Here is a 16461-nt window from a genome sequence, read left to right as displayed (position 1 = left end):
GAAAATGACATTTTTATCTCAGTACATGAAAACATAAGTGAAGAAGTACATTTTGTGTGCACTAAGTTGGTTTGGTGGAAACACACCACTGGTGGGAAAATGTGCATATTTTCTTCATGCGGATTTTAGAATATTCACATGAAAATCTGTTGCCAATCGGATTGGAAACCTAGCTACTGCGTAGTGTAGGTAAGTAGTGTAGGTAGGTAAGGGATGAAGTGAAAACCTATAGGATAGCTCTCCGCGAGGTTGGTTGGGCATGAAATGACAGCAAGCTTTACAATACTGAGCCATGCTAACAGACAAGTGGGGTGGCAGGTAGCCTAGTGGTTAGAGCATTGGGCCAGTAACCGTAAAGGTTGCTAGATTGAATCCCCGCGCTGACAAGGTAAAAATCTGTCGTTCTGCCCCTGAACAAGGCAGTTAACCCCACTTGTTCCTTGACTGTCATTGTAAATAAGAATTTGTTCTTAATTGACTTGCCTAGTTAACTGACTTGCCTACTTATCACAGTTCTACTTTATTCACTTATTAATAAGGAAAACATGTCACACCACATACATAAGTGGATAATGTGAGTGCTCTGCAATAACACATACATAAGTGGATAATGTGAGTGCTCTGCAATAACGATGGCTGGTCGATGAACCATCCTTAGATGATTCGTTGAGAGCCCCGACACAAAGGATACAAAAATCTTTTATAGCAAAGATACACCCCCTTAGTCTACATGACAAACAACAGATGTGTGGATTGGGTCAAAAGGTTAGGATTTGTATGAAGGAAATGAATAATTCACAGAAGACAGTATCTGCTGTAAAGACTGTTCTCATTGTGTGGAAACCAGGGTCTGGCCCCCAAAACAAGGTTCCTCTCATCATTATCCATTCCCGAGCCATCTCCACCCTGGTACCTCCTGGCACACAAACACCAACTCTTGCTATGGAATGCGGTCTTTTAGGTTATCACCAAAGGCATCGTAAATCTACTGTCAGCATTAAATCTCCCAGAGGCCCAACTCAGAAGACCACGCACAGCTGAGTGCTCTAAGAACCCTATGATCGCAAATGGTTAAAAGTAGTCCTTGTGCATAGAGTTGTATGGTTTGTTTCAAACATTTTAAAATTAATAATCTTAGTGTCGGCATCACTCTGTTACCATGGAATTACCCTACAGCTCGGTTCAGTCCTACATTCTGTGTTATCACTTACAGTGAGCTCCAAAATTATTGGGACAGTGACACATTTTTGTTGTTGTTTTGGCTCTGTACTCCAGCACCTTAGATTTGAAATGATACACTTGACTATGGAGGTTAAAGTGCAGACTGTCAGCTTTAACTTGAGGGTATTTTCATCCATGTTGGTTTGAACCGTTTAGAAAATTACAGCACTTTTTGCTCATAGTTCCCCCATTTTAGGGGACCAAAATTATTGGGACAAATTCACTTACTTGTATTTAAGTAGTCAAAAGTTTAGTATTTGGTCCCATATTCTTAGTGCACAATAACAAAGTGTGAAAAATGGTTGTAAGTAAGTACATTTTACAACATCTTGATGTAAAATCTTGTTTATTGCTTGTATTACAGTAGTTTGTAGAAAAAGACACATAGGTTAAGCAGATTGATTTGAGCCCAGGTCTCCACAGGAGAAAAATGTTCCTGCACATTATCAACATCATCACCACTGTCTGAGTCTTGACTTTACTAAATGCTATGGTCACTGTATAGTACCTATAACTGGTTGCTATCTTGCTCTCCCTTGTGGCATAATTTTTATCGTCTTCGTTTATTGGTCCCTACAGCTCCGTTTTGTCCTTCCTGGCAGCACACCTGAAGCCCAGGTTATCAGAAGCCGAGTCTGGAGTGTTCCCCATCCTGTAGAAACACAGAATCAAAACACAGTCCCATTTCAACACCCACACTTTCCAAGTAAAGTAACAGCAACTGATCCTCAAACCCTCATTCTATACATTGAAAACCGAAAGGTTACTGGATCGAAACCCAAGCCGACAAGGTAAAAATCTGTCATCCTGCCCCTGAGCAAGGCAGTTAACCCCCCCAACAGCTGCTCCCTGGGTGCCGATGATGTGGAGATTGATTAAGGCAGCCCCCTGCACCTCTCTGATTCAGAGGGGTTGGGTTAAATGCGGAAGACACATTTAAGTTGAATACATTCAGTTGGACAACTGACTAGGCATCACCCTTTCCATGACTTGGGGGTGAAATATATAACATTTCTTAAGTTTTTTAAACTGGTATTTTAACACCTGCCGAATAGAAACATCAAATGGCCCTACTCCTGAAAGTTAATTGGGCCGGATAAACTGAAGTGGACTCGACCCGGGTACCATTAGCTGGAGCTCGGGGTAATATGACTCTGACGGACTCGGGAAGAGCTCGGCCTGCATGAACCCCCTTGAGTCCGAGTCCATGCCGAGTCCACCGAGTCTCGGATTTGGCCTGAGCCAGCGTGTTGACTGGATACAGTATGCCACAAGACCCTAAACCGCTTTGGTGCGCTCTGCCAGCTGTTGTTTGACAAGCTAAATCATGCAAACCCTGCTGGAACAGAGAATTACTCACATTTTTTAATAATTGGAATGTTTCTAGTATATTACATGCAATGGGGGCATAAGACGTCCCGACCAGATTTCAACAAGTAAAATACGTCTTTATCACGTCGTATGCCTACTGGGTAAGCTTTGCATCCTAAATGTTCACTTGCCTGGTCGTGATTCGAGCCTTGTGATTGGCTGATCCATCTTCCGTGTCGATCCAGGAACCACCACGCAGCACGAACATTGGTCGTCCTCCAGGGAAGGGTGTAGATGTCCACTCCCATGCATTTCCTATCATGTCATATAGTCCTGAGGGAGGGGACAGAGAGACAAACTGATGACCAATTATAAATGGACCCCTGGCCCATTGTCCAATGTCTGTGGAGTCACTCCTACGTGACTTTTGTTCTTCAACCGGCAGTCCAGGCAGAATCATTGCGCTGTCACTTACCTATACACTACTCCTGGCAACTACTCCTATACACTACCCCATGCATTACTCCTGGCAACTACTCCAATACACTACCCCATGCATTACTCCTGGCAACTACTCCTATACACTACCCCATGCATTACTCCTGGCAACTACTCCAATACACTACCCCATGCATTACTCCTGGCCACTACTCCTGGCCACTACCCCTGGCCACTACTCCTATACACTACTCCTGGCCACTACTCCCTATACACGACCCCTGGCCACTACTCCCTATACACGACCCCTGGCCACTACTCCCTATACACTACCCCTGGCCACTACTCCCTATACACTACCCCTGGCCACTACTCCCTATACACTACCCCTGGCCACTACTCCCTATACACTACCCCTGGCCACTACTCCCTATACACTACCCCTGGCCACCACCCCTGACCACTACCCCCTATACACTACCCCTGGCCACTACTCCCTATACACTACCCCTGGCCACTACTCCCTGACACTACCCCTGGCCACTACTCCCTATACACTACCCTGGCCACTACTCCCTATACACTACCCCTGGCCACTACTCCCTATACACTACCCCTGGCCACTACTCCCTATACACTACCCTGGCCACTACTCCCTATACACTACCCCCTGGCCACTACTCCCTATACACTACCCCTGGCCACTACTCCCTATACACTACCCCTGGCCACTACTCCCTATACACTACTCCCTATACACTACCCCTGGCCACTACTCCCTATACACTACCCCTGGCCACTACTCCCTATACACTACCCCTGGCCACTACTCCCTATACACTACCCCTGGCCACTACTCCCTATACACTACCCCTGGCCACTACTCCCTATACACTACCCCTGGCCACTACCCCCTATACACTACCCTGGCCACTACCCCTGACCACTACCCCTATACACTACTCCTGGCCACTACTCCCTATACACTACTCCTGGCCACTACTCCCTATACACTACTCCTGGCCACTACTCCCTATACACTACTCCTGGCCACTACTCCCTATACACTACTCCCTATACACTACTCCTGGCCACGACTCCTATACACTACCCCTGGCCACTACTCTTATACACTACCCCTGGCCACTACTCCTATACACTACTCCTGGCCACTACTCCTACCCACTACTCCCTATACACTACTCCTACCCACTACCCCTGGCCACTATCCCTGACCACTACCCCCTATACACTACTCCTGGCCACTATCCCTGACCACTACCCCCTATACACTACTCCTGTACACTACCCCTATCCACTACTCCCTATACACTACTCCTGGCCACTACCCCCTATACACTACTCCTGGCCACTACCCCTGGCCACTACTCCTATACACTACCCCTGGCCACTACTCCCTATACACTCCTGGCCACTACTCCCTATACACTCCTGACCACTACTCCCTATACACTACTCCTGGCCACTAATCCTATACACTACTCTTATACACTACCCCTGGCCACTACTCCTGGCCACTACTCCCTATACATTACTCCCTATACACTACTCCTGGCCACTACTCCCTATACACTCCTGGCCACTACTCCCTATACACTACTCCTGGCCACTACTCCCTATACACTATACACTACTCCTGGCCACTAATCCTATACACTACTCCCTATACACTACCCCTGGCCACTACTCCCTATACACTACTCCTGGCCACTACTCCCTATACACTACTCCTGGCCACTACTCCTATACACTACTCCTGGCCACTACTCCTATACACTACCCCTGGCCACTACTCCCTATACACTACTCCCTATACACTACTCCTGGCCACTAATCCTATACACTACTCCTATACACTACTCCTGGCCACTACCCCCTATACACTACTCCTGGCCACTACCCCTATACACTACTCCTGGCCACTACTCCCTATACACTATTCCTGGCCACTAATCCTATACACTACTCCTGGCCACTACTCCTATCCACTACTCCTATCCAATACTCCTGGCCACTACTCCCTGGCCACGACTCTTATACACTACCCATGGCCACGACTCTTATACACTACCCCTGGCCACTACTCCCTATACACTCCTGGCCACTACTCCCTATACACTACACCTGGCCACTAATCCTATACACTACTCCCTATACACTACTCTAATACACTACCCTGGCCACTACTCCCTATACACTACTCCTGGCCACTACTCCCTATACACTACTCCCTACACACTACTCCTGGCCACTACTCCTATACACTACTCCTGGCCACTACTCCCTATACACTACCCTGGCCACTACTCCTATACACTACCCCTGGCCACTACTCCTATACACTACCCCTGGCCACTACTCCTATACACTACCCCTGGCCACTACTCCTATACACTACCCCTGGCCACTACTCCCTATACACAACTCCTATACACTACCCTGGCCACTACTCCTATACACTACCCCTGGCCACTACTCCCTATACACTACTCCTGGCCACTACTCCCTATACACTACTCCTGGCCACTAATCCCTATACACTACTCCTGGCCACCACTCCCTATACACTATTCCTGGCCACTAATCCTATACACTACTCCTGGCCACTACTCCTATCCACTACTCCTGGCCACTACTCCCTATACACTACTCCTGGCCACTACTCCTATCCACTACTCCTGGCCACTACTCCCTATACACTACTCCTGGCCACTAATCCTATATACTACTCCTGGCCACTACTCCTGGCCACTACCCCTGGCCACTACTATGTAAATCTGAATTAATTGGATATGGATCAAGAAAATGTATTATTTTTTTTATTTATTTTACCTTTATTTAACCAGGCAAGTCAGTTAAGAACCAATTCTTATTTTCAATGACGGCCTAGGAACAGTGGGTTAACTGCCTGTTCAGGGGCAGAACGACAGATTTGTACCGTGTCAGCTCGGGGGTTTGAACTTGCAACCTTCCGGTTACTAGCCCAACACTCTAACCACTAGGCTACCCTGCCGCCCCAAAATGGTGATGCTCTGATTCTCCCGTTACTAAGCTGGGTGGAAGGCTGTATAAAGGGACATTTACCAAAACTGTTCTGAGGAGGGAAAGCAGTGACAGGGGCGATACCATGGTAACCGTCCTCTGCTGTGTCTCCATCAGGGAAAAGGCCCTGAAACACACATACAAAACACAACAGGATAATAATATGTCTAATTTATAAACAGGTCGTAATCAATATAACATCACAATAGTGTTCGATTTGGCTGCTGAGGTGCAAGGAGACCCCCCAGCTCCTCTAAGACCAACTACGTGCTGTTTTCAAGGGATTGTTAAATAAATGTTATAGGCTAACTATTTAGGTGGGAATTGTGAAGCAAAAGTCACAACTTTAAATCTTCATCATACTTCCTCTTATTATTATTCTGCACGCTACTCCTCTTACACCATTTAAGATAGTAATGCCATTCAAACTTAAAAATGTGCAGACTGGAATAGTGTGGTTGCATACCACTTTTTGCTATTATTTATACTTTTTAAACTACATTTTTTGTCATTCTTTTTGTCCATCATCATTCACTTTAATTTTACTTTTGAAAAAAGCTCCCCATTGTGACATCATCACTTCCAACTTCCATTCACTGTAAATGCAACAAATCAGCAACTTTGACCACTTTGCTAAACACAAGTTGGAGGGTATGACATCTTCCTCTACCTCTCTACTATTCAAATCAGAAATAATAACTGAATTATCTGGTTCCGATCAAACGTTACAGCTGTATAAGTGACTGCATCAACAACATTTTCTGTAACTTTTTATAAACAACTGACATTTTGGCCAATTTCTGAACAAGTTAGACAAAAAGTTAGAGGTTATGACATCTTTGTCTACATTTCTGTTATTCAAATCTGGAACAGAAATCATTTGTGCAGATCTAACGATATGGCTGTTTTAGTAATCGCATCAACAACTTTTTCTCAAACAACTGCCATTTTGACCACTTTCCCAACACTTTAGACAAAAACTTAGGAGGGTATGACACCTTGGTCTACTTCTCTGCTCTTCAAATCTGAAATAAGAACAGAAATATCTACTACCAATCTAGAGTTACAGCTGTTTTAGTAACCACATCAACTATTAACTGCTATGGAACTTTTCAGAACTTTCAATTTATAACAATGGGGGAGCACATTCTAAGCATGACACAAATCTTGGCAAAGGAGAAATGCTCACTAACAGGGAAGTAAACAAATTCGTGCACAAAGTTCGAGAGAAATCATATTTTTGTGTGCATGGAACATTTCTGGGATCTTTTAATTCAGCTCTGCTTGATAGGCAGAGCCCACAAATAATGGGAAATGAACCTAAACCACTCATACTTTTCAGGTATAGTTCACTTTTTATATCACTCAAATATCCAATTAATGGTGACCATGAAAGATATCGTGAGGCTACCCTCACGTATCTGAAGTTACATGATGAATTTATTTTTACTGATGAAAAGCATGCAGTTACTTGCTGTAATTGTTTTGCATGGAATAATCTGACATTTGAAGTTCTGACTCTGCGCTTCAAGAGGTGATGATATTACAACCAAATAATTAACATGTATTTAACAATGAAAACTGCACAGTTGTCAATTGTTTCTGCAGAGCTGCGAGTCTCCTTGTCCCCCAGCAGACAAATTGAACACTCTGCACCTTAATGTGATATTTTATTGATAGCGACATATACTGCTATGTGATGTAACCTTACTGATGATTTAAGTCAACAGTACAAGGGATACTAATTGTAAAACACTTTATAAATCATGAATAAAATATTTTTGAGCAAATCCTAACATGGAAACTTGTGTAGGATGTAGGTTATGTAAGTTTTAACTTTGGCTTTAGAACACACAAACCAAATATATCTTTTGAAAGAATTACTGAGAGGGTTGAGAAGAACGTTAGAATGTTCATTTCAGGATGGTGAATGTGATGTCATTCGTCTGACCTGCCACAGGTTGGAGCGGTTGGCCTGGAATTTGTTTCCCCAGGGATACGTTCTACCTGGAGCGAAGAAGGGGTTCTGTTATCAACATGGAATGGAGGAGGGCTGTTATACATGAATGGCTATTAACACTTAACAAGATTTAGAATTCTAATTCCATGGGTTCTTATTATTTGGTGAGATATGTCTTATTCTTTGTGGAGATCCAACCCAGCCGGCATTGTACTAAAGACAATCCCACTACAATTTATTTTTTATTTTTTTAGCGAGCCCCACTCACCCTGCAGACCCCCACGCGCAGCCCACTCCCACTCCTCCTCGCTGGGCAGCCTCCTCCCCCTCCACTTGCAGAAGGCATGGGCATCGTTCCAGCTCACCTGGACCACTGGGGAGTCCAGACGCTCCCGGATCCCAGAACCAGGACCTGCAGGCTGGACAAACACATGGAGAGGAGTCAGGTAGTCCAGATATAGGTACAGGGGGATGGGAAAAACAAAAAAATTACTTCATTACCTGCCTCCAAAACACCCGCTCGACTGGCATCCACCAAGGTGCTGACTTCAGGGGTGAAAGGAGAGTTAATCATTATCACAATTCAGAAGGAACCCCCCTGAAAAAAACGACTTACCTTTCACCTATCAGTGTGAGAGATGTTTGATATGAAATGCAGAAGTGACTTTCAACATACCTCTATTTTCTCTGTGACTTTGCTCTTCAGCTCTTCAGACACAAAGTCCTGGAACACAAAACTCCAGCCGAAGGTCTCCGCTTCAGTCTTGTATTTCTGTGACCTGACAAACTCCCTGGGATGAAGACAATAAACCACTTCAATATTCTCCGTTTGCAGTGTCAACTAGTGTACCCACATACAAACCGACCAAGCATAGACTGTCTTTTGGCCATCTTGGTGCGGACATGCCTCAATTTCAACGTCCACGGACATAGATTTTTTTGTCCGGACCAGACCAGATCTGAACCATTCATAGACGTCTGTGGTTGGTTCAGACCTGGTCCGGACCGGCCTCGATTTGGCCCAAACATAGACATACATTATTTCTCACAAGTTTGGACAGCATAGTACTGTAGAACACAGAAGAGTGTAGTACAATACAGCACAGTAAAGAAAAGTTTACTCTGTTCTCTACTGAACTAAACCATACTGTACTTTACTAAATTAAACTGTACCATAGTGTACTCTGTGCCATACTTCACTGTGCTGTTCAAACTTGTGCAACACATCAAATCAAAGTTTGTCACATGCGCCGAATACAACAGGTGTAGGTAGACCTTACTGTGAAATACTACTTACAAGCCCTTAACCAACAATGCAGTTCAAGACATATAGTTAAGAAAATATTTAAATAAATAACTAAATAAATTTAAACTAAATAAACTAAACTAAATTTAACTAAATAAACTAAAGTAATTCAAAAAAATAAAACGTAACACAATAAAATAAATGAGCCTATATACAGGGGTACATGTACCAAGTCAATGTGCCGCGGGCGGTACAGGTTATGTAATTTGTACATGTAGGTAGGTGTAAAGTGACTGTGCATAGATAATAAACAGCGAGTAGCAGCAGTGTAAAAACAAAGAGGGGAGGGGTCAATGTAAATAGTCCGGTGGCGAATTGATTAATTGTTCAGCAGTCTTATGGCTTGGGGTAGAAGCTGTTAAGGAGCCTTTTTGTCCTAGACTTAGCTCTCCAGTACCGCTTGCCGTGCGGTAGCAGAGAGAACAGTCTATGACATGGGTGACTGGAGTCTGACAATTTTTTGGGCCTTCCTCTGACAAAGCCTAGTATAAAGGTACGTGGAGCGGAACAGGTGAACCCAAGAGCAGACTCAGATGAGAAAACTGGGATGAGGTAACCAAGGTATTTATTGAAACACGGGGGGAAGATTGTGCACAGGCCAGGGGAAGCTCGGGCAGGTTTCCGGAAACCAGGTGCTGAGGCTGGAGCGAGAGCTGTTTGAACAGGGTAATCAGGTCCAAAGGGGAATCCAAGGGAGCGTAGAGTGGGGAATCCAGGACAGAGTCGCAGTACTGACAAGAAGTTGGACTGGAGACAGGGACCATAGTCAGAGCGGGTAGAACTGTAGCGGAGAGGAAAACAGCGTCAGGCAAGGGAAAAAAGGCACAACAGGACAACAGGAACAAACGGCTAGTAACATGGACTGACTGAGCAGAGATTAAGATCTGGCAGTGTGGAAGTGGCAGGACTGAGTATTTGTAGGTCTTGATTATGGAACAGGTTGCAGCTGGTGGGGATCTGCTCTGACTCCAGCACACCTGTCACCGCCCACACAATCACAAACACAGGGATAGAGCACTGGGGGAGTGGCAGCAGGTCAAGGAGACACAGGATGAGCACTAGAGGGTGTTGCAGGAGCAGATGTGACACTAGTAGGAAGCTTGGCCCCAGTGAAATACTGGGCCGTACGCACTACCCTCTGTAGCGCCTTACGGTTGGAGGCCGAGCAGTTGCCATAACAGTGCAACCGGTCAGGATGCTCTCAATGGTGCAGCTGTAGAACTTTTTGTGGTTCTGGGGACCCATACCGAATCTTTTTAGTGTCCTGAGGGAGAAAAGGTTTTGTCGTGCCCTCTTCAAGACTGTCTTGCTGTGTTTGACCATAGTAGTTTGAGGGTGATGTGGACACCAAGGAACTTGAAACTCTCAAACCACTCAACTACAGCCCCGTCGATGTGAATGGGAGCCTGTTCGGCCCTCCTTTTCCTGTAGTCCACGATCAGCTCCTTTGTCTTGCTCACTTTGACAGAGACGTTGTTGTCCTGACACCACACTGACAGGTCTCTGACCTCCTCCCTATATGCTGTCTCATTGTTGTCGGTGATCGGCCTACCACTGTTGTGTCGTCAGCAAACTTAATGATGGTGTTGGAATCGTGCTACGCCACACAGTGGGTGAACAGAGAGAACAGGAGGGAACTAAACACGCACCCCACATGTTGAGGATCAGCATGGCAGATGTGTTGTTGCCTACCCTTACCACCTGGGGGCGGCCCATCAGGAAGTCCAGTGAGATTGCGCCATCTGTGGATGTATGCGAATTCGAGTGAGTCTAGGGTTTCCGGGATTATGGATTTGATGTGAGCCATGACCAGCCTTTCAAAGCACTTCATGGCTATCGACGTGAGTGCTACGGGGCGGTAATCATTTAGGCAGGTTACTTGGGCACAGGGACAACGGTGGTCTGCTTGAAACAAGTAGGTATTACAGACTCAGTCAGGGAGAGGTTGAAAATGTCAGTGAAGACACTTGCCAGTTGGTCTGCGCATGCTCTTAGTACCCTGGTAATCCGTCGGGCCCCGCGGCCTTGTGAAAGTTTACATTTACATTTTGTTCATCCAGCACACTCTTATCCAGAGCATTCAACAGCAATGTACAGTATCACAGTCCTAACAAGAAAATAAAGAACATTACTGAGAATGTTATTGTAGTTGAAGTAGTCTGTCGGTTTATTCTGTAGGTTGGACTACTTTGAACATCATCACTGCCCATTTTAAAGCTTAAAAAAAAGCTAATATAAGTCCATGTGACAGATGGGAGCAATAATATATATTCTGTTGCAATCTTCCATTGGTTCCTCCTTCCTATATTAAATGGCTAAAAACATTGTCATTTTGATATAATCCTTACTTCCTTGAGAATGTATGTGCAGTTGAAGTATGGCCATAGTATAAATTACCAAAAAAAGACAGAACCGAAAATTAACCTGATTTCATTTTCCGGGGAAAAAAAGAAAGTATTTTCAACATCCAGAAAATACACATTTTCAGTTTTTTCAATACTTAAAATTAACCCAACTTCAACGTCTGGAAAATAAGTATTTTATACATCCTTTCAACGTAATGTTGCTTACTGGGAAGTATCATCATCGCTGTATCAAAGTAAGTTACCTGAAGTCAGAATTAGTGACGGGATATTTATCGATACTGAATGGATCGACTGTCACTTCTTTCGTGGGTGATTCTCCATCCCTGCCGTCGGCTGAGTTCGTCCCCATCGTCATCTTTCCTCCTGGAATTTTCACCATTCCTTCATCGTCTGCAGAGTCAAAGATTTACAGTTGTATTATTTAATTGTGCCGAAAAAGTAGATTAGCATCAGTGAATGTTCCTTACCTGCGATGCAAGACAGAGCGGAGAGGCACAAAATAAGTACTATTCTGAGGTTCATGGTTATAAATTGATAAGGCGATCGTGTTTTCATAAACCAGTGGAATGTGCAGGTCCTGGGTAAGTACGTTCATGTACTTTGAGCACCATATATCAACGCTCTCTAAGTAGCCATTGTTTTCTGTATATATACTTCTTCAGCTTTACACTGAACCCTGAAACAATTACAGTCGGACTATTTTCACTGACGGACCGGAAACTGTGGTCCGACTGAAAAAACAGTTCCCTTTGGAAACAACGAAACGTTGCCTCACTTGTGCATCATTTCCATATATATAGTTCAAGCGTGTTAGCGTTAAATTAATCAGCAATTTTGTGTAAATCTGACTTGCCTTTCTCGTCACGCTTGGAGAACAAAGTTCCATAACTTTAGTCAACGTTTGGTATGGAATCACGGGTGTATTTGGGACACATTCAGATAGATCCCTCTCGACTTTGTTCCGTTTGTGTTTTGCAACATAATTGGCGTAATCTGTTGCAATTTCTGATCTCAGGCTAACATCCTCCTGTCCTCGGCTGGATTTCTCAAAAGCATCATAGTACTAAAATAATCTTAATTCCATTGAAATTAAATGAACGAAAGATGATTGTAGTGCAACGAAAACAAGCTCTGGTCTGGGCATCATTTCTGCCACCTGTAGGAGGAGGTTGAAGCTGTAAGTGACAATTTTTATTTTTTTTATTTTTTTTATTTCACCTTTATTTAACCAGGTAGGCTAGTTGAGAACAAGTTCTCATTTGCAACTGCGACCTGGCCAAGATAAAGCATAGCAGTGTGAGCAGACAACACAGAGTTACACATGGAATAAACAATTAATAAGTCAATAACACAGTAGAAAACAAAGGGGGAGTCAATGTGTGCAAAAGGCATGAGGAGGTAGGCGAATAATTACAATTTTGCAGATTAACACTGGAGTGATAAATGATCAGATGGTCATGTACAGGTAGAGATATTGGTGTGCAAAATAGCAGAAAAGTAAATAAATAAAAACAGTATGGGGATGAGGTAGGTGAAAATGGGTGGGCTATTTACCAATAGACTATGTACAGCAGCAGCGATCGGTTAGCTGCTCAGATAGCTGATGTTTGAAGTTGGTGAGGGAGATAAAAGTCTCCAACTTCAGCGATTTTTGCAATTCGTTCCAGTCACAGGCAGCAGAGTACTGGAACGAAAGGCGGCCAAATGAGGTGTTGGCTTTAGGGATGATCAGTGAGATACACCTGCTGGAGCGCGTGCTACGGATGGGTGTTGCCATCGTGACCAGTGAACTGAGATAAGGCGGAGCTTTACCTAGCGTGGACTTGTAGATGACCTGGAGCCAGTGGGTCTGGCGACGAATATGTAACGAGGGCCAGCCGACTAGAGCATACAGGTCGCAGTGGTGGGTGGTATAAGGTGCTTTAGTGACAAAACGGATGGCACTGTGATAGACTGCATCCAGTTTGCTGAGTAGAGTGTTGGAAGCCATTTTGTAGATGACATCGCCGAAGTCGAGGATCGGTAGGATAGTCAGTTTTACTAGGGTAAGCTTGGCGGCGTGAGTGAAGGAGGCTTTGTTGCGGAATAGAAAGCCGACTCTTGATTTGATTTTCGATTGGAGATGTTTGATATGAGTCTGGAAGGAGAGTTTGCAGTCTAGCCAGACACCTAGGTACTTATAGATGTCCACATATTCAAGGTCGGAACCATCCAGGGTGGTGATGCTAGTCGGGCATGCGGGTGCAGGCAGCGATCGGTTGAAGAGCATGCATTTGGTTTTACTAGCGTTTAAGAGCAGTTGGAGGCCACGGAAGGAGTGTTGTATGGCATTGAAGCTTGTTTGGCGGTTAGATAGCACAGTGTCCAATGACGGGCCGAAAGTATATAGAATGGTGTCGTCTGCGTAGAGGTGGATCAGGGAATCGCCCGCAGCAAGAGCAACATCATTGATATATACAGAGAAAAGAGTCGGCCCGAGAATTGAACCCTGTGGCACCCCCATAGAGACTGCCAGAGGACCGGACAGCATGCCCTCCAATTTGACAAACTGAACTCTGTCTGCAAAGTAATTGGTGAACCAGGCAAGGCAGTCATCCGAAAAACCGAGGCTACTGAGTCTGCCGATAAGAATATGGTGATTGACAGAGTCGAAAGCCTTGGCAAGGTCAATGAAGACGGCTGCACAGTACTGTCTTTTATCGATGGCGGTTATGATATCGTTTAGTACCTTGAGTGTGGCTGAGGTGCACCCGTGACCGGCTCGGAAACCAGATTGCACAGCGGAGAAGGTACGGTGGGATTCGAGATGGTCAGTGACCTGTTTGTTGACTTGGCTTTCGAAGACCTTAGATAGGCAGGGCAGGATGGATATAGGTCTGTAACAGTTTGGGTCCAGGGTGTCTCCCCCTTTGAAGAGGGGGATGACTGCGGCAGCTTTCCAATCCTTGGGGATCTCAGACGATATGAAAGAGAGGTTGAACAGGCTGGTAATAGGGGTTGCGACAATGGCGGCGGAAAGTTTCAGAAATAGGGGGTCCAGATTGTCAATAAGCCAGGTCTACACGTTTTTATGATCGAAATGAATACTTGAAGGTTGACAGTTGGACTTTTGTGAGCCTAACTTTTTCTTTATGAATTTCAGGAGTCTTTCTCTCTGTCACCCATGAAGTGCTCTTCTCCTCACCTACCCCCAACAACTGTACAACAGCCAACATGCCCCGTTTCCTACTGTCGAAGCCAAGAGGAGAAGACCGTCATGACGACAGAAGAGTAAGCATATCTGAAGTTGGCATCATCATACACGAGATCAGGCCTACATGTTTGTTATTTATTTCCATTAGATGTCAGGCCTTTGCTTATCTATGATTTCATAATACCAAAGACAAGAATGCAATGGAAAGTAATGGAATCATCGCTAGAGAGTGGAATATCCATGGGGTAACGATGGTATCAGTCTGATGTATTAGGCAACGCTAGTCTTTGCCCAGGGTGCTGTTACATTTTCCCAGCCTATATCCTCTCTCCTCCAAACGATGTCTCCGTATCATGTCATCATTTTTTTCTGTTTTTATCGTAGGGTTCCCCTACAGGTACACTGCTGTCTGCCGTGGCCTCCCAGGTGTCCCATCCGGAGAACATGGAAGAGAACACGCCGATTATTTTACGAAAGGACGTACTCCGCTCTGCCACCAAGGCATTCAGCTGGAAACTATTCAACCTCAGAGGTTCAATGTGAGGGGTCAGTCGACCAACATGGTTAAACACAGGAGTTCATTCGGCTGTTGATGGCAGCCATCCAAGACTGTTGTTTGTTCCAGGGGCCAGACCACTGCAAAAGCCTAGTATTGCACTAGTATTGTAAGATCGCACTGTTTATATGTTCAAATATGACACTTTCTATCTAATCCTAGAACACTGTCCTGTTGTATCACTTTCAGTGTATTCCAAGCAGAGTGAACTATAAGGTCTTATATGGTATATTACTACATAGATTGGTGGCCTCTTATGTGCTTTCCATAGTAAAAACCCCCCTTATTTTAATAAGGTGGTATTAACTTGTACCATGTTTTAGTTTCAGCCTGGGATAATGTACAGGCTGGTGGAGAGCATGACCAGTGTCTGAGTGGTGAGATATGGCCCCACTTCCTGTCCAGGAGAACGTTTGACATGATCTGTGGTCTTCCCTCTGCTCCTGTGGCCCTGGACGAGATCACACCAGGAAATACGAGCCAGGCTGGAGAAGGCATGTGACATGTTCATGTGTTCTTTGCCGTATATATTGGTTTGTGTTTGTAGCCTGAGCCCTGGGCTTGTATTCACATAGCTTCTCAGACTAGGAGTTCTGATCTTGGATCAGGTCCTTCCTGTACATACAGGTAACTGCAAAAATAAAGGAAATGCCAATAATTAGTGTCTTATTAGGGCGTTAGGCCACCACGAGCCAGAACAGCTTCAGTGTACCTTGGCATAGATTCTACAAGTGTCTGGAACTCTGTTGGAGGGATACAACACCATTCTTCCATGAGAAATTCCATCATTTGGTGTTTTGTTGATTGTGGTGGAAAATGCTGTCTCAGGCTCTGCTCCAGAATCTTCCATATGTGTTCAATTGGGTTGAGATCTGGTGACTGAGACGGACACATCATATGGCTTACATTGTTTTCATGTTTGTTGGTTTGGCAATGCCACTGTCAGCCTGAGAAATATGCTGAGAAGGATTATTACCACAGCAAGCAAGGTACTTGGAGTCAAACAGACAGGTCTGGATGAGATCTTTAAGGTCAGGGCCCTCCACA

General features: G+C 44.8%; 1 protein-coding gene and 1 long non-coding RNA gene across 3 annotated transcripts; one reads left to right on the top strand and one right to left on the bottom strand.

The window, feature by feature from the left end:
* Positions 1-1550: 1550 nt before the first annotated feature.
* Positions 1551-12386, bottom strand: sumf2 (sulfatase modifying factor 2). The gene is made up of 9 exons (XM_024398170.2): positions 12133-12386; positions 11908-12055; positions 8670-8784; positions 8495-8539; positions 8262-8412; positions 7985-8040; positions 6076-6160; positions 2724-2865; positions 1551-1873 (listed from the first exon to the last, which is right to left on the bottom strand). Exons 1-9 carry the CDS (start codon positions 12218-12220, stop codon positions 1795-1797), a joined length of 909 nt encoding a protein of 302 aa, XP_024253938.1. The 5' UTR covers positions 12221-12386; the 3' UTR covers positions 1551-1794.
* Positions 12374-16437, top strand: LOC112231422. Of its 2 annotated transcripts, XR_002950448.2 has the most exons (4): positions 12374-12842; positions 14808-14935; positions 15243-15523; positions 15738-16436. It is a non-coding gene; the product is annotated as an uncharacterized LOC112231422 (long non-coding RNA). The 2 variants fall into 2 exon arrangements; XR_002950447.2 differs by having other exon boundaries at positions 15243-16437.
* Positions 16438-16461: the final 24 nt, after the last annotated feature.

This window comes from Oncorhynchus tshawytscha, linkage group LG33 (genome assembly GCF_018296145.1).
Source record: "Oncorhynchus tshawytscha isolate Ot180627B linkage group LG33, Otsh_v2.0, whole genome shotgun sequence".
Classification (NCBI taxonomy): Eukaryota; Metazoa; Chordata; class Actinopteri; order Salmoniformes; family Salmonidae; genus Oncorhynchus; species Oncorhynchus tshawytscha.
The sequence above is the reverse complement of the archived record's forward strand: the minus strand, read 5'-3'. Positions and strand labels throughout refer to the sequence as shown.

Coding starts and splice junctions, on each gene's coding strand:
- sumf2 (XM_024398170.2), bottom strand. CDS start 12,220: ATGAAAACACGATCGCCTTATCAATTTATAACCATGAACCTCAGAATA. Junction 8,041..8,261: donor TGCGCGTGGGGGTCTGCAGG/GTGAGTGGGGCT, acceptor TCTTCGCTCCAG/GTAGAACGTATCCCTGGGGA. Junction 6,161..7,984: donor ACCGCTCCAACCTGTGGCAG/GTCAGACGAATG, acceptor TGTGTGTTTCAG/GGCCTTTTCCCTGATGGAGA.